Source organism: Nothobranchius furzeri, chromosome 1 (assembly GCF_043380555.1).
Source record: "Nothobranchius furzeri strain GRZ-AD chromosome 1, NfurGRZ-RIMD1, whole genome shotgun sequence".
NCBI lineage: Eukaryota > Metazoa > Chordata > Actinopteri > Cyprinodontiformes > Nothobranchiidae > Nothobranchius > Nothobranchius furzeri.
The window spans coordinates 76,256,179-76,271,371 of record NC_091741.1 but is presented as its reverse complement, the minus strand read 5'-3'; the positions used below and the strand labels follow the sequence as shown (position 1 = coordinate 76,271,371).

The window sequence follows — 15,193 nt, the reverse complement described above, 5'->3', positions numbered from 1 at the left end:
CGTTTTTAATAAAAGACTTTAATTTCATCTTACCTACTCGTCGAGTCAGATTCCTGCATGTCTTGGGTTAAGCACGTACCACGAGACATGACATCTGCATGGAACTATGGACCAGACTTTTGTCCATAGGGTGTTGGAAGGGGCATGGGGATTTTTTAAACTTGACCATGTGCTGTGTCAAATGTGTTGAGTTTTTGTGGCAGGAAAATATCTGCTGTTTGTGGATGAGGTGGTTCTGTTAGCTTCTTCATACGACCAACAACTTAATGGTGGGAAGCAGCTTAGATGAGTATCAATACCTTCAAATCCAAGGCTATGGTTTTCTACTGGAAAAGGGTGGATTACCTGCTGGGCTCTGACTTGCTTAATAAGTGGAGGCTAAACTAGAAAGTGAAGATTTAAGTTACTGGTTAGTCTTTGTTCTAACCCACACTTTTGTCTTGAGCTTTGAGTACTGACCAAAATTACAAAATCAAGATGTAAGTTGGAATATTTTTTTCTCAGAATGGTTGGGCTCAGCCTTGACTGTGAATAGAAAAGAAGCCAGTTGAGGTGGTTTGAACATTTAGTAGGAATTTCTCCTGGAAGGCAGTTGGGGGAGGGTCTTTCGGACATGTCCTTCCTGCAGGAGGACCCCGAGGTTTATCCAGGACAAACAGGATGGGTCATTTTCATGGTCTTGATGCTTTTATTCAATACAACGCACACATGAGAATGTAACTAAGTAGTTTCCAGTGAAGCGACTTGAAAAATAGACCTTGTGTCTTAGTGGGACTTACCTGTAAAAATAAATGTTATTACAGAATGTATTAACACCTTTGGGTACAAATTTTAGTCCGACTTTGCTCAAATAAAGAAAACAAAGTCACAGCTGTGTTGGATTGTTCTATTTTATGCTATAACCCTTCCACTGTCCTAATGGGTGACCCTGCGAGGAAAGTTGACCATTGAGCAGGGTTGATGGTTTATCCCTTGAGGTCCACGTGGCAGGGGTGATGTGGAGCCTACTCCTCACCCCTGCCAAATGGACCTCAAGAGATAAACCATCAACCCTGCTCAATGGTCAACTTTCCTCACGGGGTCACAACCATTAGGACAGTGGGAGGTTTAATCTGATTTGGTTTGACATGGACTAATTGTCTTTACTGGTTATAAATGAACATCAAACCATGCTTGCATCAACATACCAGGTGAAACTGTTAGAAAACATACATGTTAAGTAGATCATTTACATTGTTTATTTCATGATGCAACAAAACACAAAACAAAACAAAAAACAAGAAGTTCCCTTGTATGCCTCACACACACCTAATTAAGATAAAATGTTACAAAGCAACAACAGAGAAGGCTGCTTCCTGTTTAAATTCAGAATTACTGCAACAGTCCTTATATGTTGCCTCCTTGTCTTTCTGTGAGCCTCTCTAGTGAATTATTTTAACCCCAAATCAGATGTTTGACTTGCACACCAATAACCTCTATTCTACTTTGGGATTTTCATGGAGATCTGATAGAGCTCAAATTATCCTGCATCCCTGGTTCTATTCAGTGGCTCTTTGTTATCCCCAGCATGAATAGAGACACTGCCATGAATGTTGATGCTTTAACTCTCATCACGTGCATGGCAGCATATCCTTTTTTTTTTTTTTTGGCGTCATGCCGTCTCAGCGGAGACCGTGGGTGCGCGCGAGGCGGGGAGCGGCTGTCCGTGGTGCTGATTGGAGTGATGCTCTCCTCTCCTGCTCCACGCTCTCTGCCGCTACTGCGCATGTTACATGACAGGTACACGCAAGCCTCCATCTTGGGCATCCCTAGCTCAGGCGAAAGGGCAGCGGCCATATACACACACTGATTTAAAAATAACAACAAGCAGGCGCGAAAACAACAACTAAATTGGCAAATTGCCGAGATGTAACTTTCTCCTCAAAGCCACCCATCACATCGCTTCACAGGAAGTGAGAGAAGAGAATGGAAATGAAAGACAGCGACTGGACTGGACGCATCTGATAACGATTTTTATTTTTGCACACTCAGCTGTTGTGGATCCAGCTTTGTGAGGAGCAGTGGTAACCCCAGACGGTGAGTAGACCTGCCTCGTGCTAAAGGGTTTTATCTTTATTTTTATTCGTTTTGCATGTTAATGGCATGAAGTGGGATCGCGTGCGTGCGCTCACATGTATCGGCAGCCTCTCCCTGCATCCCTCCGTCATGGTGGTTACCGTTTGCAGCTCTCACGATGCCCGTGAGGCTCCGGGCGAGTGTCAGCCTCTGTTACTTACTTTTCTCTTGTTGGAGAGAGACTCGAAGCGACGTGCAGCCACAGGTTGTGAGAGCTCTGGTTTGTGTCTTCATTTGTTTTGCATTTGTTGCATAATGTGCTCTGCACGTGATGAACAGCACAGGCAGGTGGTTAAGCATTCAGGTAAGAGTAGCAATTGATGCACTGAAGTATGGATCAGGGAAATTCTGTGATGCCATCTTATAAAAAGTAGACATTTTAAAACTAATTACCGTATCTGTTGTTAGGTATTCTGTTGCATTGGTGGTTAAAAATATGACTTATCTTATTATTCAACAATTTCCATTTTTCCCCTGAAAAAACTGTGTTTGTGAACTATGGAAGCTTAGGCCTTAAATCTGCACACCAGAGCTGGACATTGACCTAACTGCTTGGGGCAGGCCATATAAAGCAGTTTGAGTCACTATGACAACGTCTGCACTTTTAACATTGCCAGTAGTAAAACGCAGCAAGGACAATGCTCTTCCATCAGTGGTGCAATGCTGACCAAGCCAGAGCCAAGGTTTTGTTAGGGTCTCATCTCAGTTCACATATTGGTTTGCTGGTGTGTTTTTTAATTTTTATAAATATATCAGGTTGTTAAAGCACGTATAGACTAGTTTGATGATTATATACATATACAACTGCATAAAAATATCGCAAAAATGTGCTGAAATAAAATAAAAACATACATTAAAACCTGAAACAGCCCTTAGAGCACCAATATTAATTATTCCGCTTTCCATATTTCACAATTCACACAATCATCATGAAATTGGGTTGATGAAAGGTTCTCAAAACAAACTCACTTTTGTGTGTCCACTGACTCAAAGATTCTCCTTGAAGTGCGTGTAAGGAAGTCACTTTGCTAATGTTTAGTTTGTTGTAGTTCTTGTTTTTACAGCACAGGAAAAAAAGCTGTGGTTTTGATCCATCTTGGATGATATTTGGATAGACATGAGCTGTTTCAGGGACTGTTGGACTTGTCACACCGTCATTTATTGCAAATTATGACAGCTGATTATGACTCTCACATAGCGATAAAAGCCAGTAAAATGTTATTTGAAATTTACTGGTGTGGTCTGTGAGTTTTCCAATTCAACCAAAATCTCCCTCGCTGAATCCCAATTTAGCAAGAAAAAACAACAAAACAGTATTTTCACTAGTTTATCATTGTAGTAATATATATTTTTTTAAAGATAGAACTGCAAGCAAACTAAATAAGAAATTATCTTGTTTCATTATTTATGGAATATGAGCAACACACAAGCTAAATCCCAAACCCCAGATCCTGCTAGGTTCAGATGGTTTCCTGCTTAGACACTACTGATTTAAATGACTGTGTCATTAACAGGTTTCTGCAGAACCTGATGCCACACTGAGAAGGTAATTCAATCTTTCACATCAGGTGTGCTGGAACAGAGACTCCAGAGGTCCCTGGTTGGTGACCTCGAGGTTCAAGATATGATTTGTCATCTAATCAGAAGTCATTAATCAGCTCTGACTACACTGCCCCTTGATCAGTGAGAACATGTTTGTGGTCATTTTAGGATTTCATGAATGCATTAGGTTGTTTAATGTGATTGCAGAGTAGTGTCTTTTTTTCAGCCAGAAAAAAACAAGAATTGATTTTGAAGCAGCTGAAGTTGTCTTTTTGAAAACGACGCATACACACACACTTACGTACGCATGCACACAGTCCCACAAGAGATGGTTTGTGAGGAGTCACTTGGAGTTGCCAAGACGAATGTTGACTGTGTTCCAGTTTTTTCCATCTAATATTTTATAAGATGTGTGCTGCCAAGTAAAAAACCTGCTCTGATTTTGTGCAAGTTTATCTAATCGATACAGCAGTATTGTCTTAGCTTAGGCTCAACATTGAGACAAAATGCATTAAATTACGGTAAGCCTTGAACAAAAATTACCCAGAAGAAAAGTGATCAAAGTGCAATCTAGGAGTTGAAAGGGCCAAGACTGTGAGGAGGAGAGCAGTTGTCTCAGTCTAGACACAAAGCTGCCTCTATAATATACAGCTCTGCTGGTAGTGTGTGTGTCCAGGTGGAAGGGAGCTCTCCTAGCTCTACTGTCTGTCTCCGATGTCCCTATGCAATAAAAGTGCACCACATGGGGAACACACGCACTGGTTGCTGCAAGATGAATGGCCCCAACAAAAAAAAAAAAAAAAAGAAAAAAGAAAAAGAATGGTCTGTGTCTGTGTGCTTTTGTAAATGCATATTATTATTTCCATCAATGCACTTCCAATTTTACTACCACTTGGGCCAGCTCCCCCAGGGGAATCCTAAGACGTTCACTGGCTAGCCGAGAAAAATAATCTCTCCAGCGTGTCCTAAGTCTTCTTTTGGGTTGCCTTTTGGTTGGATGTGCCTGAAAAACCTCACCAGGGAGGCATCCAGGAGGCAGTGTAAAAGATGCCCGAGCCACCTCAACTGGCTCCTATCCATGTGGAGGATCAATGGATCTACTCCGAGCCCCTCCCAGATGATTGAGCATCTCACCTTATCTCTAAGGGAGAGCCCAGACACCCTGAGAAAACTCATTTTGTTAGCTTGTATCCGGGATCTCGTTCTTTTGGTCATTAGACAAAGCTCGTGACCATAGGTGAGGGTAGGAATGTAGACTGACCAATAAATTGAGAGCTTCACCTTCTGGCTCAGCTTTGACTGCACTTAACTGTTAACAATTATTCCACAAAAATTATAAATCTCACAATTTTTTATAGATTTAATGACAATAAAATAAATCTGATGATCCAAACAGAAAACATCCTTATCAACATTTTTCTCTCTAGGTTCTGGAAGCAGACTCAAATTGTTTCAAGTAATATTTATTTATTGAAGGCAGCCTCTGAGGGTGATATGTAACTGAAAAGTTCTAATATTATTAATGTCCAGATGCATTACTGAACACATTCACACTTGAACATGCTCTGTTGTATTTTAATGATTTTTAAATGTTTTGACACACATACAAACTTAAATAATCCTGTCGTTCATTGTTCTCTCTTTTCCAGGTTCCAGTCCCACCAGAATGGATAAGAAGAAGTTTGCCATATTTCTTCTGCTCCTGTGTCTGTACCTAGAAGGAGGATCTGCAAAAGAAAAAGGAACAAAGAAGGGAAAGAAAAAAGGGAAGCAGGTTTACTGTCCATCGTAAGTACAGAGCAAACAGTGTCATATTGTATGTTGCACACTTATACATTTAGAGTTATCAAAAACCAGACTTGCCCCACTGCAAAACTAAAAAGTAGCATCCATCTGTTCCAATCTTACCTCATTGCAGACATTTTGAAAAACATCCTGATATTTTCTTTGCAGTGGGAGGTCAGGCTGGGCTGTAGGGGAAGAATTACTAGAGGGAAGGGAAGATAGGAAGACCCTGAGTGTAAAACGTTTCCATCACCAAGATATGCAGCAAAAACACTTTAGCACAGGACATCAGGTCAAACAAGCATAGAGTAGTTTCTGTTTTATTTCCCTTGTCAAATGTTGGAAGTGTTTTCCTGCTTTTATTGTTCTCAAAATAACAACTTGATGTGTCCAGTATGGTTATAGATTACAATATCTACATAAAGTTTTGAAATATTCAGTTTTTTCTTGTTTTTTACAAACACACTTGCAAAATGTATGTGGAGTGGATTATGTGAAAATGAATAGCTTAAAGGCTGCATCACATGAGACATTGTTCCACCATGTCGCTGAATGCATTCTCTTCACAAGTTTTCACAAGAAGCTCAGCAAGATAATTTTTGGCATAGGGGACATATTCATACGATCATCATTAATTGACATTGACAGTGAGGCTGTCCGATGTTATCGACTTAATTTAGCTTTAAAGGGACTTTACGGACTTTTGAATTTTTATGCTCGCGATTGCCCCCTCAGGCCAAAAGTGTAACGTCAGCTTCAATAGTAGGCTCATGCACGAGGCGCGCATGCTTTACGTGCACACTCCTTAACGAAAATAACAGCAGAGACAGTCAGCACCCCCCCCCCCACCCCCCCACCCCCCGTGTGTGTGTGTGTGTGTGTGTGTGTGTGTGTGTGTGTGTGTGTGTGTGTGTGTGTGTGTGTGTGTGTGTATGTGTGTGTGTGGCCCGGAGGACAGAGGACAGGAGAACGCGCAGCTAATTAATTAAATAATTTGGTTCTGTACCTTTCTCTTCAGCACAGCTGACAAAGGTTTAAGAAGGGGCAGTCTCCCTGCATGCTAAGATCATTCCCTTCCCTTGCTTGAAGAATTGTTCCAAAATGAAATTTGAACCCACATCTTTTTTATCTGTGAATTCAATGCTGTTCGGCGAGTCTCAAATCAAAATTTGGGCATGTTACTGTAAAAAAAAATAGCATTAATGTAAAAATGAAACTATAAATAAACTATGTTCACATCCAGAATCGAACTCAGGTCTTCTGCATGGGAGTCAGACATCTTACAAGGTGAACTACACACCAGTAACATTCACAGCTTCTGTAACTTTTATATCCTTAATAACACCTGAAACTACGTCAAACCAAAGAACGGTTCAGAGCGAAAATGGCTATTTTGTTGCTAATTTGCAGGAAATATCTAGAAGAAAGTTCTACAGAAAGTAGCTAAGGGTCCTCAGAAATGTAGCTAGGTTTGTCACTAGGCGTTAGGAAAAGCGACAAAGTCGCTGAGTAGGTACTGCTGCTAAAGCTGCGGATAGCAAATGCTACGGGCGATGCCTGAGCGTGAACGCGCATGAAGCAGCCTGCTTGACCCGAGCAGTTTTCTCTTTTTCTGTGATTTTACAGAAAAACAGGCAGACACAGTAAAAATGCCAGGGCTCATTCTACAGGACAAGGGCATTGCAGGAGAATGTATGAAGAAGAAATTTATTATTTCTATACATGTTTTGGCTGTCAAACTTCCATAATGCCCCTTTAAAATTGTGAATTACCTGTACTGGTTTTTACTTGTTTAATGACAAAACTTTCACATACATTCACATATTATACAGACTTTTCAGCCAATTTTCTCGCTCGAAACATCAAAAATGACTGATCCAAGGTATAGTTTTGGTATATTTTTGTTTATTTGGCACAACTTGTGAAGAAGTATAATGTTCCCCTGTGTAGTGAGCATTTTTCAGGAGTATTTAAGAGTGAAAGTGCTGTTGGACATTAAATATGACACTTTTTCTATTGTGTAACTTAAACTGAAGTACTTTTTCATAATTTGCACAGATACTGTTTAAAGTTTATATATGATAGGGTATGTGTGATGTCACCTAATTCTTTATTTTAAAGGTGTAGTTCACTTGAAAAAATGTTTGTAAGTTATTATTTCTGATTACAATCAATCATGTAGGTTGAAAATGAAAATAGTCTCCTACACCTATCTCCTGCATTAGCTTCTGATATAAAATAGATGGTGAAACTCTAAGATTAGAAAAGCCTGACAGATACACGTCACACTGTCACAACATTCATGGACTCACCCACCTTGACCCACGACGGGGAAGGCTGTTGTTGGTTTAGCGTCCAGGAAACAGCAGAGAACGTCTCAGCTAGTGGAAGCTAACCGTTAGCATTAGTAACTCTCCCACAATGCAGAAGTCCTTCAGGCTTGAGTTATTTGTGGAGATAAAACATCCATGTTGTAAAGCAAACAGAGTCAGTGGTAGAGTCACATTGCTGTTAGCCAATCAGAGGAGAGGATTCCAAACGTCAGGAAATAAGACTCCAACTCCTGTCTGAAGCTCAGCTCTGATATGCCTCACTTCTAGATCCTGACACAGGCACACCAGTGCTTTTTTCCCCCAGAGCATGACTTACACTCCTACTAGAGACATCTGCAAATGATTTGATCACATGAGTAAACCGCATATTTACTGGGGGGTGGGCTCTGCATATGTTAGTGTCTGTTTATATCAGCATGACAAATTAAGAGTGAATCCATATCAGTCTCTCAGAAGTTGGTAAAAAGCCAGTGTCGAACATCCCTAATAGAAGGTATTAACATTTTAAATGAAAATTAATTTGATCGATTGAGTTTAACAATTTTCTTTCTGATTCTCAAATCTGAGATTGCTCCAAATGCAGTCTGCTGAAGACTCGTAAGATCTCCTCACTTCAAAATATCTGAACCATCTCTCCTTTACATTCAGATGAAGCGTGACTTTTAATAAATTATGTGTGTGATCCATACTATTTTCCAGGTTTTATTAACCTCTGAACAGATCATTCCACATGGATCAATAAGGTTCACCAGGAAGATATTGAGCAGTTGTGTCAAGAATGAAAGGAATAAGTTGCAGTCGGTTAAATGAAAGGAATGAGTACAGTCGATGTCTTCAAACAGGATAAACAATGCATGACATGCATTCCGCGGTTTTATTCACCAAAGAACACTTTTTCTTCCTTTAATGGTAACAACTTGCTCCACAGGGAAGCTCCTTGAAATGAGTAATAAGCTGTTTGATGTGGTCTGCGTATTGGCAACTGCACGCTGCATGCCATACTTCATGTTTAATACTGTGGATGTCTTTCTGGATCACGGAAACCATTTGGTTCCAGTTAAGCTCTTGGGCTTGAAATTTTAGAAAGGTTGGTTAAAACAAGGGGGAAGAAAAGGAAGATTTGTGGGTGGGAATTACATGTTTCACTTTGATCAGGAGAACTACGTATCCTACACACACTGCACATAGATCCTGTAGAACATGTTGCATCCTCCTGAATGCATATTAATATTTATATTATCGTAAAGTCATTTAGGAAGAATGGATTCTTCAGCAGGATAACTCATCACCACCCATGATGATGAAATTCTAATTTTCAGATGAAATTGTGTTTTTTAAGCAGTTAGACGTAAAAATACTAAATGGTTTATATCAAAACTAGACATATGATTAAAAACCTACTTTTCCTTGTGGTGATATTTACATAATACCTTTATTACACATTACTCATGCACACATACTATTAATCCTAAACAAATATCTTAGCACTCCCCTTAAGCTGGATGATTATTTAGTTTTCCTTAGATGTTCAGAGTTCTTTTTAACATTCAAGACTAGAAACTATGTTTAAAAATAAAATTGTTTGCATTTCTTTCTGTGTCCCTGTGTTTGCCCTATAAGATACACTCATAACTTGAAGAGGAAATACCTTGGTTTTACCTGAGGGCTGAGAACAGCTTAGCTCTTGAAGAGAACTTTACATAAATAACCATTAAATCAATGGTTAAAATTTTTAATTATGAATTAAACTTTTTCTTCTGTACGGTGCTTCTACATTTTTTCTGGAAACTGGAACTTATTAAAAATGGGCCTGGTCAGCTGGTCTTTCAACGCAATTGACAAAATTTTCTCAACGATGAGAACGAGAGAAGGGGCTCCTGGATGGCCCTCTGGGGCAGATCGAGTTGAAGAAGAAGAAGAAGAAAATATCATTTCTATAGCGCCTCTCAAGATAAAAATCACGAGGTGCTTCACAAAAACAAAAAACATAAAAATTGTAAAAATATAAAAAAGCATTTCGAAAATGTTTAAAAATATATTTAAAATGAGCAAGAATAAGCAATTGTGATTTAAAAGAAGAAATGTTAAGAAAGAGAGAGAGTGAATAGGAAAGAGGGAAATCAGTGGATCCTGAGGAAGGTGAAATAGGTGGGGAGAGCAGAATAAAGAGAGAGTGGTGAAGAAGGTCATATAAAAGCCAGCTTGAACAACTGAGTCTTCAGCTGCTTTTTGTAGGAGACCACTGAGTCCACTGATCTGCATATGTTAGTGTCTGTTTATATCATCAGCATGACAAATTAAGAGTGAATAAGAGTTGGGCATATCATGGACTCCTGGAAACATTGGAACCTGATATGCCTCTCTCAACTGTCTGTAGAGGATTCTGAAGACGGATGGATATTTGTGGTGTTGTCCCAGAGCACAGGGACACCAGGGAGACTGCAACAAGAAAAGCCCCTCCCCCCTGTGCAGTGTGTACAGGTGTCAGACGACACAAACCCCATCCTGAACATCTGATGACCTGTATAGTGTACACTGTGCAGAATTTTGTACTGAATTAATTGTAAATTGGGGTGTCTGGTCATTTTAAAAGTTTTTAAACAAGTTTGGATTTAACTTTAAAATAGAGTACTCATTTTTTTGCATGACTTTAGAACAGAAGAGAATAATTCTGAAGGCACAAACCTCAAAACATCTTCCTTCAGTCTCAGGGTTCATGGGATTATCTGGAAGCATCTCAGAATAGACGCACATGTCATTTCTGAACATTGTCTAACTCTCACTCTAACATTTGGTGGGTGGTCCAAATTGAAAAGCCCGTTGAGTCCCAAGTGGAAGTTCTCTCTGTTTACAGTTTAATTAAAGCATACACAAAGCAGGGTGCACCGTTCATCTGTGTTTTTCATCTGCCAGGAATTTGACCTGCTGAAGTTCCCTCCTTTGTCTTTTTGTTTGCAGACAGCTGTCATCTGAGGATCTGGCTCGAGTCCCTGCAAATTCAACCAGTAACATACTGAACAGGTTACTGATCAGCTATGATCCCAGAATACGGCCCAACTTCAAAGGTAAGTGTCTTCCTTTCTCTTCTTTGTCCACTTGTGTCTTGCTTTGATTTAGGTTTCTGCTGAGCTCTTAGCAAGCTAATTATAAATACGGACTTCTCCGAATAGAGTCAGATTTATCTGCACAATATAAACATAAAATGCACTTCCTGTTGTGAAAATGTAAGTCAGTTAAAGCTACAAGACTAACTGTTGTGGACATTTCTAGGCTAAAAACATAATTAAATGACTAATGATTTTACGAGGCCAATTTTTTTATACATAATATTTTTTAAACCCACTTCATAGTAAAAAAAAAAAAAAAAAAAAAAAAAAAAACTCTGCCCAAATCTAGGATTCAATAGCATTTCAATTAAATCTAAAATCAGTTTTTTTTAATCAGCCAACTAATTTGATGAATTTAATATTTTTGGTGATGCCAAAGACAGAAACATTACAAAAATAATGAAAATTTTAACTTAGAAACGCAGTAAATAATACAACTTACAAGGAGTTTTATGTTTAAGTGGTTGGGTCATGGTCTTGAAGGAAAATGTGTAAATTCTCAATTCACAATTTAGGCAATGTGTCTTAATTTAGTCTTAATTTCTCCACAATTTACCATCATTTTATTTTCAATTGTTTACTAATCCCTCCCAAACTTTACTTCTGTTTTTTGCTCTTTCTGATTGATGAAAACTGAAGGCTGAGAAGAGTTTCAGACAGGGTTTAGTAGGGATGTTTATTGGTGAAATTCTGACGATACGATATGTATTACAATTCAGGAGAGATGATACAATATATCACAATATATTGCAATACATTCAGTCAAATGATATTAGCGATTTTTTAGACTGAATTTATTGTAAAAATGTTTAAAAAAAACTGTCCAAACTGATACATAACATGTTAAACATGAGGTATCTGAACCATAATAGAGGGGTTTACATTTCAGCGGTGGAAACAAAACCCACTGCACACTGCTGCCAACTAGCGGTTGGCATTTGAATTGCACCAAAAGAAAAGAAAATACACAAATGTTTGCAAGAAAATTCTTCCAAAAATTATACACGGCTTTTGAATATTGATATATTGCAGGAAAAAATATCACAAGATATTGCGATACCGTTATTGTCATACATCCCTAGGGTTCAGACACCTTTGAGGTCTCAGAAACTCTTTTGAGAGGGAATCTGTCACACAAACGTTTTGTTCAAAATCTCAGCAGCAAAAAAGTAACACCTTGCTATTAACCAAGGAAATAATGATTTTTTGCAAAACTTTGAATTGTTTTTGGAATCTTTGCGGCGATTGTGTTTGCATTTTCATTTGAAGAGCAGACACCGATCCATCATGCTGCTGCCCTTCAAATGTTTCATGTCACAAAAAAACACATTAACATTAAAAACTAAAGAGAAACAAGAGTAAACTCATTTTAAATGAAGCTAAATTATATTTCTGTCAGTTTTGGTTAATTCTCCACTGAACAGGAAGAACTGAATATTATATCACACCAAAGGGAGTACACAGACACATCTATAAAAAAATATTAACAACGGTGAAAGTTGATCATTTTGTCACTCTGATCGATGGTTTTAACATTCATCAGGTGGTTCTGAAAATAGTTTCCATTCTCTGGGGCCTGGCTGCTGGATCTAAGGCCTGGGTCAGAGTGCCTGTGACGAGTCCAGCAGACAAACATCTGGTCCTGATTTCAGGGAGGGCTGAAAGCTCTGTGTTCATTAGCAATCATGTCACATTCTCCCATTTAATACCTAAACTCTGCCCTGTGCGTTGCTTTGCTGTCACTTATAAAATGGTGAGCAGTGCTTAAGAACTCCTCAGGGAATTACAGAACTGAAACTGATTCATTTACTTTATTTATTTGATGCAAATGAGCTATGAGCTGTGTGCAGCATCTACGTAGAATGCATTAATTTGAGGAATGACACAACAGAGTTTATTCAATGATGCCGGAGCATCCAATAAACACAAAATTAATTAAAATTAAACTAAGGAGTCTGATTTCCTCAAGAACTTTATATGTTTAAAAGTGAGGAGAGGTGTCAGCATTCTTCTTCTTCTTCTTTTCTTCTTCTTCTTCTTCTTCTTCTTCTTCTTCTTCTTCTTCTTCTTCTTCTTCTTCTTCTTCTTCTTCTTCTTCTTCTTCTTCTTCTTCTTTTCTTCTTCTTCTTCTTCTTCACTGGCACATTGCGACCAACACTGAAATTGCTTTAGCCTTGTTGAAAACCACCTGCAATGCAAAATTCAAAGCATTCAACCTTCTTTCCTTTACCTAAATGCAGGGATTCCTGTGGAGGACAGAGTGAATATTTTCATCAACAGCTTTGGCTCCATTCAAGAAACAACAATGGTGAGAATTTGGTTTGTTTGATCGTGCTGATTATTGATGTTTTTGTCAATCTGAATGAGGGGCTGAACATTGTTCTGGCTTTCAATCCTAAGAGTGAATGAATGAGTGTTTCCTTTAGGGTGTCAGAAGATTTAAAAATGATTCATAATGTGGACCCCTGCTTCCACGCCCCATTTATCTGAATGCTTAATTGCTGATAGAATATTGCAGCTTGAATGCTAACAACCAGTTTTAAATCAGCGACATTACAGAGCTGACTTTTGACCTTTCAGACAGCAACAAAGTGAGCTTTTCCAATTGTCAAAAGGCCTGATTGTTGCCCACATTTATTACTGTTATTTAAAGATGTTGATATAAATCCCATATGTATGCAATCACCAAGCTCCAGAACACGATACTTCTAATGCATACTGGCAACATCCACAGTTTGAATGGATTCAGGAACGGAGCCAGGAAACAAAGATGAAAAGACTGAGCAGATAGAGGTGATTAAACAGAAACAATACATGATGGTGTGGTGGGACTCAAGACAGTCAAGACAGCAAGACAAGGGGGCATAGGAAAAATATGTGAGAAGAAATGAGAAGGAAGATGTGTTAAGAAAAGGACAATAAAACACAAAGAGCCACGGTGAACTCCCAAATGTCTTCCCTCTTTCCCTCGAGTTCTGCAAAAACAGTTAATGTTAAGCTGTGAAACGATTCATGGAGGAGAAAGAACAGACAGATGGTCACTTCTTCACCTCAATTTATCTCTCTGTGTGGTGTCTGATCTCAGGAAACCCTCTTCCATCATTTACACCTTCCCCGGGCTAACACCCTGTACACATCCACAGTATTTAAAACATCCATTTTCACTTCATGTCATACATCTCTGTAGAAAATGACTAATTTGATGTTGTGAGATGAAATAAATTGCAGCCCTGGTTTTACAGCTTCCCAGCTTGAGTTTTTCTTGCTGATTACAACACGAAGTCGTGTTAAATCTCCCTGGAATCGAATGTTGCACTGGCAGCTTGATAGTTCGCCAGGAGGAAGATATATTTCCCTGTCTGGTTTTCAGAAAGGCAAAGGTGTGGGAATTGGCTTGTATCTCAGCCAGACGGAGGAGATCCAACAGTGGACGTGTGGGCTGTTGTTTCAGAACAAGGTCGAGTTGGACTTTTCTGAATGATCGCTAGTTTTCTGCTTCACAATTAAAAAGATTTCCACCAACAGTTAATGCAAATATTCTAATATGTATATACAATGAAACATCTGTTAGGAAATTTGGGTATCTTGATTTCTTTTTCTTTGACAGTTTCATTCTTTTATGATTCGACTGGCAAAAAGTTAAGCTGTCATTCTGTTTCTTGGACATTGTGTAATTTTTTCCATCTCATTCTATGTCCCATGCTGTATAGTCATAACTAATCCAGACTATTCAGGACATTTTAAATGTAATAATGATTATACATATTTCTGTTGCACAATTCTTGGCCAAATGAGCTGGCATGTTTGCATTTGACTAGTTAAGAAAGAATCAAACATCTACATAAATTTAGATTAGGATCACTGTGGGTTAGTTTTCTCCTCAGGGCGAGTCGTGATGTGATTGTATCTTTTGAGTTTAGAAAGAAGGGCAGAGCCTGAGTTTAATGCGTGACATGATCCAGTTTTACTATTTGCTTTTAAAAGGCATGAACTAACTGGATGTTTTTCAACTGATTAAAAATACATCAATGAAAAAATAACAAAACAGTAGATGGGCCACTTCTCAGTTTAGATTTTAGTCACACATTCAACTATTGGCTTAACAGTAAATATGACAATCCAATGACTTTCATTGACTTTAAGAAGATTTAATTATACTTTATCTTAAAAATCTCACTTTTTTTCCATAGGGGTGTAACGGAATTGAAGTGATGTAACTATCTAGAGTTGTATTTTAATACACTGTAAGTAGATCACTTTATTATAATCAGAAGAATAGGTTGTTTTTATCATCAGGGAGTTCATTTAAAC

At 38.6% G+C, this 15,193-nt stretch overlaps 1 protein-coding gene across 1 annotated transcript in view; it reads left to right on the top strand.

Annotated features, from left to right (window-relative positions):
* Window positions 1-1,671: 1,671 nt before the first annotated feature.
* Window positions 1,672-15,193, top strand: part of glrbb (glycine receptor, beta b) — a 36,142-nt gene continuing 22,620 nt past the window's right edge. Inside the window, exons 1-4 of the mRNA XM_015950839.3 lie at window positions 1,672-2,076; window positions 5,307-5,445; window positions 10,734-10,840; window positions 13,123-13,190. Coding sequence (XP_015806325.1) covers window positions 5,324-5,445; window positions 10,734-10,840; window positions 13,123-13,190 — 297 coding nt within the window. The 5' untranslated portion in view covers window positions 1,672-2,076; window positions 5,307-5,323. The remainder of the gene's footprint in view (window positions 2,077-5,306; window positions 5,446-10,733; window positions 10,841-13,122; window positions 13,191-15,193) is intronic.